This window comes from Manacus candei, unplaced genomic scaffold (genome assembly GCF_025592945.1).
Source record: "Manacus candei isolate 608988 ecotype Guabito, Panama unplaced genomic scaffold, ASM2559294v1 h1tg000046l, whole genome shotgun sequence".
NCBI classification, from domain to species: domain Eukaryota; kingdom Metazoa; phylum Chordata; class Aves; order Passeriformes; family Pipridae; genus Manacus; species Manacus candei.
In genome coordinates, this window is record NW_026138094.1 from 9354954 (window position 1) to 9370653 (window position 15700).

Sequence of the window (15700 nt, forward strand, 5' to 3'; positions counted from 1 at the left end):
CTAGTATTGTTCCCAGAAGAGAATATGGAAATTCACAACTTCTCCCAGCAACCAGTGGCATTTAATCATGCCAAAGCATTAGTGGATATCCCACAGTCACTTACCCACCCTTGTAGGTGCCTGATCCCTGGGCAGACCCAGCCCTTAGGAATGACCTGTTAGCTGAGCAGACCAATTTTCTTTGGCCTCTGTACCTTTGGTAAATTAATAGCTACTGCTCTTCTGATTCTTCCTGAAACCTGGGTTGCTATTCTCTGTCAGTCCTTGCCATCCTAAATGTCAGTGGAAAGGATCATTGAAACTAATGGATTCAGTTTGTCTGTTGTGCCAGTGACTGTATCCTGGGATGACCTTTCTGAGGTAACAGTCGAGTAGAAGGCTGCAGGGTCAGGGTCCTGCTGCAGGACAGTACTCGGAGCTTTCAGCCGGCTCCTGCTCATGCCCTAACGTGCATGGGGGTCAGTGGTCCTCCTCCTCATGGGAATGATTTGACTTGCCAAGGTTGAACCCCAAAAATCTGCTGCGTTTGAATTTAAACTAATCCCATTTGAAATGCAAAACTCAACAGGATCTTCTAATCTTGCCTGGCCTGGCATCAGAAGTATGTGACCTTTGCTACGCCTCACAGGAGAAGGATTATTTCCAGGATCATTCCAAAGAGATTCAGGTCTTTATAGCACAACTTGCCCCAAAGGTTCCTCTCCCTGTGGAGAAGCTTGCCACGAGCTTGTCATGAGAACATGATAAACTTCAAGTACTTTCCTCACAGATGTTTTTCGTGAGACTAGCTCCATCCCAGAGATGGCTGCGTTCTGTGGGTGGGTAAAAAGATCCCTGTAGATGTTTTTGCAAAGCAATTTCAGATCCCTTGCAGCTTGCAAGAAAATTGAATTAGTTGTTTTCCATTCCCTGAATTAACCCTGATTCATTCTTCCCTCAACCCTCTCCCTCTTCCTCCCCTCCCTCCAACAGATGTCCAGCATATTAAGAGGAGAGACATCGTTTTGAAGAGGGAGCTGGGAGAAGGTGCCTTTGGGAAGGTGTTCTTGGCCGAGTGTTACAACCTCAGCCCCACCAACGACAAAATGCTGGTGGCAGTGAAGGTAAATCCCAAGGGTGAATGGCAGGGGCTGGCTGGCAAAGCGAGACTGGATGAGCCTGCATGGGAAAGGGAAGCAGGGGAGGGCTGGGGGCCATGGGTGGAGATTTATTTGATGCTGGAGATTGTGGTAAATCCACTTAGTCACACAAAGTTTCAGTGTTTCGCTTCAAGGTTGTCTGTCCTCACGAATGCCAAAACCTCCCTTCCTGCTGGCGCAGCCAGGAGACAGACAGGGAGGAGAAGCTGGTCTGGAAGCCGTGAGCTCCCGTGCAGCTGAAGCAGCCCAGTGTGGATCCACCTCCCTCTGTGAGACGCTGGGGCCCTGCTCCTTCTGGATTTTATCTTTTTGTGTAACATGCAGAAGCTGAAACAAAAAAAGGACTCAGCAAAAATAAGTACTTAAAAGCTAAGCACGATGAACCAATTTTCTGGGATCAATTTGCCGCAAGATGGGCGAAGCAGCTCGGCTCAGCTCCACTCAGCTCCTGCTTGCCTAGCCACAGGTCGCTCCTGTTTTTCTTATTTTGAGCCAACACAGGTTCAGCTTGGCTTGTGCTGTGGTGCTTGCATCCTTGTGATAGTCCCTGTGTGAGCTGTGTCCCATCAGTGTGGCTCTGGGCAGGGGAGACCACTCAGTGCAGAACTGCGCTCTCCTCTCAAGTGGCACCAGTTGGCAGACACATACAGTCTAATCCCTTGGATTTAACCAATGCCTCCTAACTCCTTGGAACAAGTTCTGCATTAGAACTGATGCTCTACAGGGGGGAAGGTTCCAGCACTCTCTCCAGCATGCTGGAGGCAACCAGTTACTTGAGAGTTGTTCTAATCATTGGCAGCTCAAGCCTTTTTTTATTTGTAAGCTCGTGTGTCCCCTTTTACTCCAGCAGTGAAGTGCAAGACTGAACCTTTCACCTCTGGGACTGGTTAAAGCTGAGGCAGCGAAGACACCCATATGATTAATTGCTTGATTACAGGGCTGGTACCTGCCTATCAGTGTCAGCCATCCCTTAGCAAGCCTGGCTCTTGAGTCTCTTCTAAGTTTCATTTGCATGTAGGCAGAAACAGCATCTGAACTTGTTTCTGTTAATTGCTACTATGAGCTTACATCTCCAAAATGCCTTTCATCCTGCAAGATCATACAGTTCCAGCTGTATGGAGCAGGGCCTTGGAATCTGGCTTCTTGCCAGCTCTGGGAGTGGCAGGGAAAAAAAAAATCCCTCTAATTTGGGTCACATTATAAGTCTGAGGTAAAATAAAAAAAAAAAAGAAAAAAAGAAAGGTTTTACATATTAAGTTGAGATTTGACTGCATTTCCTGAAGATCCCATGCTCCTGATAGAGGCTGAGAACTACCTCCCCAGTCACTGCAGCTCAGGGCAGCAGCAGGATATGCTGGTTAAGGGCAACTGAGTCCACAACCCAGAGCTTACCTCTGCCCTGCTCTCAGGGACTCTCTCCCAGGGCCAAATAAAGTGGCTGTGTTACTCACTCGGTTAAATGGACTCAGATTTTCAGCAAATCTAGAGGTCGCAGCCCTACAGATAAGCTGAGTTTTGATGTGATGACATGGACAAGCTCCCTGTTTTATTCAGCTTGCCTCTAAAAGCATGCTAAGAAATGCACAAAAACTATATCCAGCAAAGAGTGTTGAGGTGACAAAGTCAAGTACTAGAAATGCTGGAGGGGCTGTATTCAGGGCATGTCCTTCAAACATGTATTTTTCATTTCTCTGTGAGCTGCTCCGTTGTGGTGATCACTCCTGTGCAGAGAACTCCCTAGATGTGAGTGTGCCTGTTTTCACAGCTTCCCAGCAAGTTGCTGGGGTTGTATCATCACTGTTTTGCAAGGGATGAAGGGCGGATGGAGAAGCAGGAAAACCGAGCTGAAGGGATCCACTTAGGTGGAAAATGGAGTTACTGACCTCCCTTTCCAGCCCCTGGACAGCAGGTACCAGACTCAGAGTGAGCCCTGCTACAGCAATAAACATACAGTGCTTGTGGAGACCTGGCCATGATGCCACATAAGAGGGGATTTTCCAGGTAATATTGAAACAACTGTCGCTTCGTGACAACAGATGCAACCTTGCAGATGCTCAGGGACTTGCCAGAAATTATGGAGGAATCGTGTGATGGAGGCACAAAAAAATCCACCCCAAATCTTCCCGAGAGAGTCATTCCAGTGATTTTACTGAGACATCCCTTCACTTTCTCTGGTTCTGGTCTTCTTTCCCTGTTCTATCCCTGTTTTCCTCATTTCTAAATGTTCGACTGTGTAACTTCAGTAATGTGTGGGGGGGTTAATAACTTTTTTTTGATGTGTCATATTTACAAACTTACAGTCCTAACACCTTCTAGAAATGATTGTGTGTGAAGGGGAGGAAACTTAAGCTCACTGCAGCTTGAAATACTATGTGCAACCACAGGAAAAAGGGGTAGAAAAGAGTGATAGGGGAAGAGACTATTTCCCTGCAGAAGAATAGGGTAGCATCAACATTATGAAGATATTAAATGACTAAAAGTAATTGGGTGCCTGAGATAAGGATGGATGCTTTGCCATCTGCACCGTGTAACTAACATTCATCTAAATATCTCTAGTCAAGCTATCCCAAAGGACAAAGAATTAAAATAGATTTACGCCATGTGTCTAGTAGTTTGGGGGCAGAAGAAGAAGATGAGGTAGTGTTCTAAGGTTTGGGGAAAAACCTTCCAGCAGATCTGCTCCAAGGGGAAAAGCACCTGCTCTGAAGGACTCATTATATCCAGTAGTACCATGGGCCAGCCAAGGTGCAGTAACAGTGTGCTGGGTCCTGTCCTCCAAGCACAGTTTTCTGATGCTTAACATCTCTTTTTAAGCATAAATTGCAGCCTGCACCTGCTCATGCCACTTCTCCCATCTGTATGGGGAGATTGAAGGCATGGGGAAAAGGGAGAAGGTATATTTGTGCGTAGGCAAGGGGAGAGCTACCTCGTGTCCCTCACCGCTGAGAGGGAACTGGTGCACATCAGAGTGACTCAGGACAACTAGAACAAGTTTCCTTGAGTCTTTTACAGCTCCTGTTAGGCTGCACACTTAAAGCCAGAATTGGTTTTAAACAGTCCTGGCATGTGGAGGATGGGAGGATGTAACTGAGACACAGCAACTCAAAACCAGATTTGCCTCTTCATTTCCTTAAATGTTTGCAAAGACCGTGCTGATTCTCATGGCCATTCCATCTTGTCAAATGGTCTGGACTTCAACTTTTTTATCAAGTTCCCTCCCTTGGTACCCTGACATAACAACAAGCTGCTTTCAAGCTAACTCACCAATGCAGCTACACAATAATGCATGGACAAACCAGACTCCAACCCTGGGAATTCCTCCCTGATTACCGGCTGCGCCCGCAGCAACATCTTCATGGCAACTCTGCAATGTCAGGCTCGTCCTCACCACCTGGAGCCTGCAAGCTGCCCTGCAATGGCAAAGTGGCATGCTCAAATTGTGGAAGATGAGATATTCTCAATAAGGATACCAATTTCAGCATCAGTCTTCTGGGGAGCTTCTATAAACAGCAGAGAATAAAAACATGATTTTAAAAATTATGAGAAAAAACTTGACAATGTCCTTCTTCAGAGGCAGTTTGAAAAATCCACACAATAACTGCGCGGCCAGGCAAATCCATCTTCTGAATAAAGGCAGTGTAGTCAGCTATTTCAAAATAAAAGACAGATAGCAAGGACTGGCTGGCTCAGAAATTTAATAATAATGAGATATGAAGCCATTCACCCCTAGGTCACCAGTACAAATTCTGCCCAAGCTGGGAATAATTGGAAGCTATTACCCTCTGAGGCATGTTTGCTGCTGCCTAAGAAATGAGCTGGGGAACCCACTGGGCCAGTAACTACATGAACAAAACATTTAGGTGGTGCCACCAGGCCTCCCAGAGCAATGGGGCCGGTGGCAGCGGTTCTGCTCCCCTCCCTTCCTCACCAGCTCCTCTGTGATGCTGTGACCCATTTGTTCTGCTTTTCCCTCGCCCGAGCCCACCCTGTGCGTGTCTGTGTCCCTCGTTTCAGGCACTGAAAGACCCCACGTTGGCAGCCCGCAAGGATTTCCAGCGGGAGGCAGAGCTGCTCACCAACCTGCAGCACGAGCACATCGTCAAGTTCTACGGCGTGTGTGGGGATGGAGACCCGCTCATCATGGTCTTTGAGTACATGAAGCACGGCGACCTGAACAAGTTCCTGAGGTAAGTGTGAAGGAGGGCATGGGAACTGCTGCACAGCCACCCAGGGGGAGTTCTGGCTCAGTGCTGCACCAGTGATGTAATTCAGTGAGCTGAGGAAGAAGAGATGGTTGTTCCAAGGACAGCTTGTAGGAGATGATAGTCCTCACCAGATCTGGTGCTTTATTAGCCCTGTCCCAACATTTCCTCTTGGGTAATCTCAATAGTGGTCTCTGTGAGCTGTGGAAACCAGGGGTTTCTTCTCCCACCTCAGCAAGTTTGAAGCTGCAGGAGGTGTGTCTGCAATCCTCTGCCCTTTGGGGGTAGAAGGACATGATACCACAGCTGTCAGCAGCTCCAAGTCCTGTACACCCAGCAAAGCCATGTCTTGCTGAAGCAGGAAGGCCACTTGCCATCACTCCCTCAGTCACCCAGCTCCTGCTTCAACAACACAAGAACCAAAATATTCCTTTCAGAAACTTGCTGGAGTCCTTGATCTGATTGGTATCCTGGGCATTTACATGTCTCTAGTTCTCATTCCTGTATTCATAAAAGACCTGAGAAATGTTGGAGGAGCCTCAGGCAGTGACTGTGGAGTCCATCCCTGATCCCTGGCCCCCATGCCTCATCAGACAGAGATCCCTTAACCCGTAGCACCACACTACTCAAGAAGCCTGGCAAGGCCTGAAAAAGTACCGTAATTTCCTTCCCTGTCTCTAGAGAGATGTAACTTGCTGGAGCCTTCCCTGCCCCCCCATCATTCAACCATTTTATCAGCCTGAGGCAGATCATTTGTGTGCCCTGCATCCACCAGCAGCAAGGGGCAGGGAGCAGCTGTGGGAGGATGTTTATGGTGCTCTTCTCCCACGAAACAGAAATTCCACTCTGAAACCTGCATGCAAGTGGAGTGGTACTTACCTCTTGAAATAATTAGGAGTTTTATTTCCCAATATTTAGAAAATTGGACCCTTGATATTTTCCTGTTTTGACTGCAAAGTGTGAATATGATTGCAGGAGGAACAAGAAGCTTGTGCGCTGCAGGTCTAGGTCTGGGGTTGGGATACACTCACTGAGTATTTTTCTGCCATTACAGTCAGTTTCTGACCAGGAGACACAGGTTTTCCCCTGAGGTTTTCACTTCCAAGCAATCACCTACACCAGAAGAGATATGAAGAAGGATCCTAGAGGTTTCTTCTTTTGTTTGTCAGGTAGTGATAACCTATCTGCAGCTCCACTGGGGCATTCGCTTGGCAGTGGATGAGCTGAGAACATTCCTGCATTGGTTTTCCTCCTCATTTTCCTCATCTGTGGGTAGAACAAATATGATTTTATAGCTCAGTCCCTGTCTCAGGCTCTGGATAGATAGATGACATCCTTGGCAAGGTAGGACAAGTGAAGGCTGCTGCTATATTGGCTTTACAGAGCTCCTCAGACCTATGTTCAAGGGGGAGCAGCCTTGATTACCCTGGGACCCTCTCTTGTGGTACCTGCAAGGGCTCAACAACCTTCCAGCAGCAGCAGATTGAAGCCTACCTACTGGCATGAAACCATGACTTGAACTGAAAGGTTATTTTAGCACAGATTGGTGATGCAGTGTTAAGGACAGTGCCTCAGCCTTGTGACTGGAGGAAGGCAGTCTGAAAAAGAGCATGAGACATGGTGTTCTTAAAGTGCCTCACAAAGAAGAGTGGAAAATTGACCCATCATTTTTCCTGGCAGAACCAACAGCCTTAATTCACTTAGAGGAGGGAGATGCTACAGCTGAGGCACAACCTCTCGCTGCTCTAGGTGACCTTCGGAACAGTGTAGTCCAAAACAGGCTCTCCCACTGTCTCAGAAAGATGTCTTGTGCCCACTGCCAAAGCCTCATGGAATTGCTTCACACAATAGTGTGTCCCTAAGGCTGATATCATGCTGGAACCATGGACATCCTCATCCCTGTCCCAACCCTTCCTTGGGATGTGTCTGAAAGACACTCATGCCTGATGAAATTCAACTCCAGTTTCACTGGAGAAGAAAGCCTGTTGTATTATCTTTGGCCTTTATGAAGGAAAAGAAACTTTCCAGATGTGTGGTCCCTGGGATTGCAGCTCCTCATCTTCCAGCTGCATTTAGCTGCCAGATTCTCCTTCCTGTGCAGCCTTGGAGAAAACAGTTCCATGCTCTCTTCTCTGCATGTTGGTGTGTGGTGGGCAGTGAAACCCCTCTGCGTCCCAAAGGAAGCTGGCTTTGGGAGCAAGGGAGCTTATACCCAGCAAACAGAAACTCAAAATGCCTAAGGAGACATATGGAAAGAGAGTTGTGGGTTTGTTTGTCAGGTCAGGTATCTGCTGGTGGGAGACCATGGAATGGGGACTGCAAGGGGGTAAGAAAGGGTTGATGATGCAGAGCTGCCTAGCATCCCTCAGCAAGCAGCAGTTTTTATAGTGTGATGATTCACCCAGCCCGCAGCAGGAGACAGTGACTCCCAGACACTAGAGGCTGGGGATGCTGGGAGTCTGTAACAGGCACTCAGATGGACTTTTCCCAGTTTAACTGCAGAAATCGAAAAAGCAGTAAAATGGAAGAGGCTCACTTTAGACTCAGTTTCCTAGAGAAAAGCACAATAAATAAATTCCCCTAAGTGTTTTTAGATCTTTGTGTGCTTCCTAGAGAACAGAGAGTTTTACTGGTCTGTAATATTGACTGGTGTGGAAAAGGAAGGCACTAGGATCAACACCTACCTGCTGAGTTAGTGGTGGCATGCACTGGGATGGTTCTGCACACCTCCCAGGGCCCCTGTGTGTAAGACTATTGCTGGGGGTGCAAAAACAAACCCTGCCGTCTGCACCAGGGGAGACTGCAATTGTGGTGTCCTACCTCATAGAAAATATCAATAGACATGATCTTGACGTGGAGAAATACAGGCATTCCTCTCCAGGGAGCACCACATCCCTAGGGATGGTGTGCACAGGGGCTGGAGTCTGCAAGGGTGGGTGGGTGGCAAGGCTGGGTGTTCCCAGCACACACACCCACTGCTCAGGGGTCTGCAGTGACCACATCCCTCTCTGCTCACCAGGGGTGTCCATCACTTTCCCCCTTCACCTTTGTCACTGGTTTTCTAGCTCTTGTTTTCTGTCTGGGACAGAAGGAATTTTGAACTAGGGATAATTGCACATTGCCATTACAGACCCTCTCTGCAGTCTGTAGTAAGTCATTGCCACTCTTACGGGCAATAGGTTTTGTTAGAAAAGTTGCAAAGTTCTGGTGTTTTTGTGTCAGCCCTTCTGGTGAAGCAGCCCCACAGTCAGACTGTCTTGGGACAGAAGAGGAATTTCAGAAGAGGAAGTTAGAAGGGTGATTTTTTTTTCCCAAAAGCCTCCACCACTCCATAATGGAAAAAACCTCCAGTAGTTCTTTAACAGGAAATCCACCCAATTTTATGGCCTCTCTCTAAAGCTGAATTAAACTCCTTTCCCCAGGAAAAGATGGACATACCCTCCTCATATTCCCTGTAGGCTTCTTGACACATCTAAATGTACTAATATCCTTCCTGTTTATATCATAAATGTGTTGATTCTTCTTTCCTTTGGATTATAACCATATGGGATAGAGAAAGGGAGGGAGGGGCATGTACGTAGTAGAGAGGACATACTGAGATGTGTCCTGTATAGTAGGTAATACAAAGAGCCAGTGAATTAAAGGTGTTCGCTGACCATTTTTTAACCACCACATGTCCCCCTCAGACACAGACACGTCTTTAGGGACCATTATTGTATTTTAAAAAAGTGGTAGTAATGAGATAGTAATACATCCTTCACTTCTCACCTAGGAGTGTTTACCTTTGATGACAACAGGTATCAGCTGTAGCTAAATATGATGTAACTGCAAGGCATGACTGGCACAAACTGCCCAGAACAGTTTTAGAAGCCATTGTTTGTTCTGCTTTGCTGTTTTTAGCTAACCTGCTCAGTCCTGCTCAGCTTCACCTGCTGTCACCATTTGTTGTCACCACCAAGTAGTTTCCTGGGGTAAACACGTCTGTGGGCTATTTAAATAAGACATCAAACAGTCATTTCTGCATGCACTCTTCTGCAGCTCCTTCAGCAAGTCTTCCTGTGTGCTGCTGCTCCCACCATACCCACAGGACTCTGAGATGCCTCTGGCAGCCCCTGCTCTGCTACTCACACTGCTGCTCCCAGACAACTCACCCCACATTCAGCAGCACCACCCACTTGTGGCTCCCAAAAAACACTCCTGGCTTCTCAGCAGTTGTTTCTGCAGTTTCTCTCCTCTTCCAACTGTCCTTTCTACCAGGAGAGGACCTTTAGAGCCATATTCCCAGTGGTAGGGAAGGTAGCTGAAGAGGGGGGCATTTGAAAAACTGATGCTTGAACCCCAAACATCTGGATGCTCATTTCTTTGGTGCACCCTCAAGCCCAACACAATTCAGGAACAGAGATAAAGGTGGGAAACAGTTTGGATCTTGTGGTGTGTTGTTCAGTCCCATGTCAAGGAGGAGGGAAAGCTCTGAATGTGCAGTTTCAATTTGCTGTCTCTCTGTGGGGTTACTGCTGATGACAGGGGTAAAATGCCAAGAATAATTTCAAAGAGAACAGTATGAAAGCCTCAGAGGAAATGCTGTACTGTGTTTTAGTCACAAGAAGGAAGGTCACAGCAACATTTCTTGCATTTCCCTAAATACAAGGGCTTTTGTTATTCTACCCTCACACAAGTTACCATAGGGTGAGCTCTATCGGGGAAGAGACATCACAGAGGGAGTATGGCACAGAAAGGCTTGGTACATAGTGAGGAGGGAGACAAAAAAAGGACAGAACAGGAATTAGACTGACCTAAAGTCCTGCATTTACAATGCACCTGGTTCAGCAAAATATTTCCTTTTGTTGCACAGGATGTTCTCTGCATCTGCTGACAGCCAGGGCTAAACTTTGCACCTGTGCTCATGCTGTCACAGTTCACAGTACCTGTGTTACCTTTGGGATAGTTTAGGATATAAAAGGGATTTTCCAGGGATGAAGCTGCTGGTGTTCCTTTGAAACATTTTGTGTGATCTCTGGATGTACAAATATCAATCAGGGGGTGGTTGATTGGTGATATGAAGGAAAGAAAAGGAGGCTGTTTGGGATTGTTTAAGATATTAGGTAGCAAGAATATGACAGATGTGGAAGAAAAGTGGGTGATATCTCTGCCTCTGGGAACTTATCAAAGGTGTAAGAATTAACATGTAAATATCCTGAGGCTCATTAGTTCTGCACAGGTCTTGCCAGAGAAGAGTGTCCATGTTGCATCAAGCCAGTGGTCCCACTGTTTTGGCATTCTGTCTCCATCTGTGGCCACAAGAGGTTGTGTGCAGTAGACTAAGGATAGGATAAGGATGTAGGGCACCCACTCACCCACCAAATGTTCCCACAAGTTCCTCTTAAGCTTTCATTCTTCCTTTCCACTGGAGCTGTGTGTACATCCTCACAGTGCAGAGCTGGGATCTAGTCCCCACTCCAGCAGGAACAGCGACCGTGTGGGATTCCCATCTCCTGGTCACTTCTGAGACGCAACTCTATGCTTTTTGCTTCTTCCTCCCTTTAGGGCACATGGCCCAGATGCTATGATCCTCGTGGATGGGCAGCCTCGACAAGCCAAAGGGGAGCTAGGGCTATCCCAGATGCTCCACATCGCTAGCCAGATCGCCTCTGGAATGGTGTACCTTGCCTCCCAGCACTTTGTCCATAGAGACCTGGCCACCAGGAACTGCTTGGTCGGAGCCAACCTGCTGGTGAAGATTGGAGACTTTGGGATGTCAAGAGATGTCTACAGCACTGATTACTACAGGGTAAGGCAGCTCCAGCAGCAGTCTGATGCTCAGAGCAAAGGGAGACTAGGAAATGTTACAGTAAATCAGTTTTTGGAGCCCTAGGGCTCACTTGCTTCATTATTTCCTCATTGAAATATGTGCACAGATGTTGATCAGGCATCCCTAAGCACTGTCCTTACTCCTGTTCAGTCCTGGCCATGCTTGTAGTTCAGACATCCACGCAGATGCCTACACATAGACTCTTTGTGATACCCCAGCACACAGTCACATGCTTTGGGATGGCTCTGAAGTCATCCCATACTTACTGCCTATTTTTATTCCCTTTTTTTTGAAGACATTGATAAATTAAAGGTAATCCAAAGAGATGATAAAGACTACAGGCTGTGACCTCTGGTGTTAGATTAAAGAAACTTAATACAGGGACATAGAGGAAAAGCAACTGAAAGACTGACTGATAAGTGCATAAAATATGGAAGAGGAAATAATAGTCAATTTAGGTTCAACCTCAGAACACTTTTTTTCCCAGCAGGGTCATCATTTAGACAATGGAATAATTTGCCAAGGGTAGGTTGCTGAAAGCCTGTCATTAAAGAAATTCAGGAAGCAACTAGATAAAAATGCCTGGGTTTAGTGGAGAGGCTAATCCTGCACTTGTCTCTGGGGACAGACTCAATGAGCCAGGAATGCCTTTCCAGCCTCTTCTTGTGTGATCTGTGCTCGCACTGTCCCCTTGTCTTGCACACTCCCTTTGTACCTGTCTGCACTGTCCTGCCTGCCCAGGATGGCAGCCTTCCTGAGGGAACAGAGTGTTTCTTACCCTTCCCCAGCTACAGGTGATGATGTGATGTGTGAAATGTTTGAAACACACTGGAGTAGGTATTTGTCTCTGGACCATCCACCAATGGGGAAGGGCTTTCTTTTCAGGCTATGGAATCGTGGTTTCCAGCCTGATGCTTGGACTAAGGCTGGTTTATTTCTGCTTACAACATGGATCTTTGGCTTTGAGGATGATTTCTATCAGCTACCCGTGAAAGGGTTGACCTATGGTCTTGATCTGATTCAGAAAGTTTTCATTATGTGATAGACAGCTGCCAAGTGGAGTTACTGTGTTTGGGAGGAGGAGAAACGTGATCAGATTTGTGCTGAGACATATCACCTCTCCCAGGCCAGAACATCGGCTTACCACTAAGTTTAATTACCAGTGAGGGAAACAATCTTCACTGTGCAGCAGAAAAGCCTGCGCTGGGAAAAGGTGTCAGTGCAGTTACCGGGCAGTGATGACGAAAGAGAGGTGCTGTGGTCCCACCACAGCTGAAACTTCAGGAAGGAGCGAGTAGGAAAGAGAAGAGCCCAGGGGAAGATGAGGAGCAGCACATGTGATTGCCCATGTTCTTGCCTGCCTTCTTCCCTTCAGCCCTGTTAGTCCTGCCCCAAACCACAGCCAGTGTCACACTTCTGGGGACAATCCCAGCTGAGCTGGTGTTCCTGCAGCACCGAGAGCTCTCTGTGCTGTGGGAGAATTTGCTGTTATTGACATGTGAAGGCTGGGAGGGCCCCCAAAAAGTGAGAACTGAGATGATTTCCACAGTTTGTCATTGTTGGATTTTTCGTCTTCTCTATGGTGGTGTCCTGTAGACCTCATCCTGTCTGTGCAAAGTGCTTTGCTGAGGACTGCTCCGTGATATCTCATGCAGTGTTGTAAGTCTTTTTAGTGGACTTTTCTCTATATAGACAAATTGCCACGTATGACTAAAGTAGTAACTAGTTATCACCTGTTTACCAGAACAAGAGCTGAGTTTCAGCGCAGCCCAGTCTTTTGTTCTTAACTGATTTTCCTTTCTTTGTTTTCACTTATTTTTAGTATTTTTAAAACTCTTGCTCATTATGTTCATTCATGGAGGCCTTTTCTCTCCTAAAGTCCAAAGAAGGGTCCTAGCAAAACGAGGTTCTGATTGCCCACAGTTACACTGGTGGCATGAGGGGCAGAGGGTTTATGTGACTGGCCGAAGGCCAAAGCAGGAGTCAGTGGCAGAGCTGGGAAGCCTACCCAGGCCAGCAAAGAGCAGAAGTGCAGAGGCCAAGTGTCCTTCATCCCTCCTCCAACCACAGTCCAACCACACTCCTCCCAGCAAATGAGCGAAGAAGCTCAAGTTGGAGAACTGACCTGCTCCTGGGTCTCACCTACGAAAGGTGGAGATGTGGCTGAAGATCTGAACTTTTAAAGACTTTGATGCTGCCCCTGGTCACATCTACAACCTTCCTGGTTCCCAAGTCTGTTTCCTGGTGTTTGTGTATGGCACCTCTCCCCTTGTGCACAGCCTGCCATTGCCACCAGTAGGACCTGGAGTAAAGTTCTGCTTCATATGGTTTCTAGAAAATATTGCTTGGTGTGTCCGAGATGCAGCCCGGGGAGAAACTGTAGTTTGTCATTTTCTGGAAACACAGGGAAAGATTCCATCTCCAAGCTGACACAAAGTGACAGGTCTGGAGCTCTCTGCAAGCAGACTCACTTCAGTCTGCCCTGTCCCTGTGTTTGCTCCTGCCCAGGCCCCACATGCCTGGATAATTGGGCATGTGGATATATGATATCTTAAGTGGGATATATGAGCATGTTCCAGGCTGAGAATTTGTTCCTAGGCATTTTCTTTCTTTCCCATGTTTTAATCTTTTAAGACAAAGAAAGAACACCATCTGGCTCCAGCATTTGTGGGATGCAAAAGTGCTTTAACAAAGGTGAGCCGCTTAATTTTCTGTTGCACATTTGGATACAGAAAACAAATATTTGAGTAACAAAAGCAGCAGAGAGGCTCGTTTCCCCTCTCTGCAAGGCTCTCCATGTTCTGCCTGAAGACAGATGCGTCCTTTTCCTCCTGCATCACAGAGGGATCCCGTCAGCTGTTTCCTTTAAACCTCCTTTCAACAAGACAGGATGGAGAGAAGATGGTTGTGGAGGTGGAAGTGGTGGGGAGAGGTGGATCAGCATCTGATTAGAAAGCAGAGAAAAGTGGAGGAACTGGGGAGACAGAGAGAAGTAGCCCAGCTTCTGTGTGAAGAGAAAAGGCGGGGATGCTGAAGAAGCGTTTCTGTGCTGTGTTGTGTAATGTGCTGTGCAATCTTTGGTGTGGGTCTCTGTGGGAAGGCAGGATGGAAAATATCCATACTGCAGAGAAAAAATTTGGGCGGATTTCGTTTTCCTTGTTGTTTTCTTTAAAAAACTGTGTGAGTAGGCGACTTTTTTTAGGTATGACTCAGGACTGTGACAGCAGGTGGTGGGACGCTGCAGGTCAGGGACACTGTGCCTCACCCAAGCTGAGTGTGGCATGGAGACTGCAGCAAGTCAGGCACACTGTGCCTGTCCAGTGCTGTCCAGGGAGCTGGGGGCTTTTGTTGTGTCTGGGGGAGGAGTGTCAGAGCTGGAGGCATCTTCAGGGCTGAGATTAGAATTCCCAGCTTCTCTTTCACCCTGCAGATAGGGGTTTGGTTGCTCCAAGAGCCCTTCTGTGGGTCTGAACCCACCCAAACTCCAGTAAAATACAAATAATTTTCATTTGTCCCCCAAAATGCATAATTCAATTCCAAAACAAAATCATGGTCACTGTCCAGGAAAGGGGCAGCATTTTTTCATCTTTAGAAGAGAACACAGTCTTAAATTGTAATCAAGACTCCTTAAGAACTCCCAAGGTAATGTCCTATCATGGGTAGGACATCATCAGTGAAGATGCATGTCAGATAGAGGAGGGATCTATGTAGGCATTAAACATCATTAAGACATTCCTCTGTCCATATTTCCTCTATTCTGCCCTTCTGGCATCCTGCCCCAAATCCTGGGGTGGGCTGGAAACCTCTTGGGGATTTAGTTCCCTCCTTTCCCAGACGTTTGTGCTGAGTGTTCTTGTGGTCACAGTTCATCACACAGAGGACACCTGCTTGTCAAAAAAAGACACATGAAGGACTTGCAAAGGGCTCTGAAAGTGTTTTTGTATTTCTACCAACACAGAGATAGATAAACATAATAACAAAAATGCTCCCTGTTTCTCTGTCTTCACTACTCTGGAACATTGTTTGGATTTGGGACAGACAAGGTTTTCAGGAAGAAGTAATATCTTTTAATAGAACACATGATATTGTTGGAAGGGGGAAAAAGAATGAATTTTAGGTACACAAAGCCTCTCTGAGTTCTTTTTTTTTATTATTATTTTCAGTTGTGTTGGTTGGTTTAATAAAAGATTAATATCTCTCCCTATGAACCTTGGTGCTCACACCCTTAGACCATCAGAACCAAAACATTTTTGCTATGACTTTGGCCTTAGGTCAGTGTTCTTTAAACAGTCTGGGATCCCTCCTCCTCTGAAGCATGAAGGTTTACTGTGTAAACATTTTCTTTCTTATCTTTCTTTAAAAAGGCCAGTAAAAACCCCATATTCTTGATAATTTTCAGTACCCATTGTAAGGTTGCTTTCTGATGACCATCTCCCATCTAGACCATCTCTCCAGTTGTTTTCCACTGGAGTTCAAGATTGCTTTCTTTCTCGTGGGTACAGCTAGTTATTTTTCCAGTGAAGTTTGCATGTGAGCAGTAGATCACTGAT

At 46.7% G+C, this 15700-nt stretch overlaps 1 protein-coding gene across 3 annotated transcripts in view; it reads left to right on the forward strand.

The window, feature by feature from the left end:
• The window catches only part of NTRK3 (neurotrophic receptor tyrosine kinase 3), a 209272-nt gene that overhangs the window by 166938 nt on the left and 26634 nt on the right, over nucleotides 1-15700 (forward strand). For all 3 annotated transcript variants that reach the window (XM_051796556.1, XM_051796557.1, XM_051796559.1), the window contains 3 exons: nucleotides 973-1103; nucleotides 5154-5326; nucleotides 10886-11129. In XM_051796556.1, coding sequence (XP_051652516.1) covers nucleotides 973-1103; nucleotides 5154-5326; nucleotides 10886-11129 — 548 coding nt within the window. The remainder of the gene's footprint in view (nucleotides 1-972; nucleotides 1104-5153; nucleotides 5327-10885; nucleotides 11130-15700) is intronic.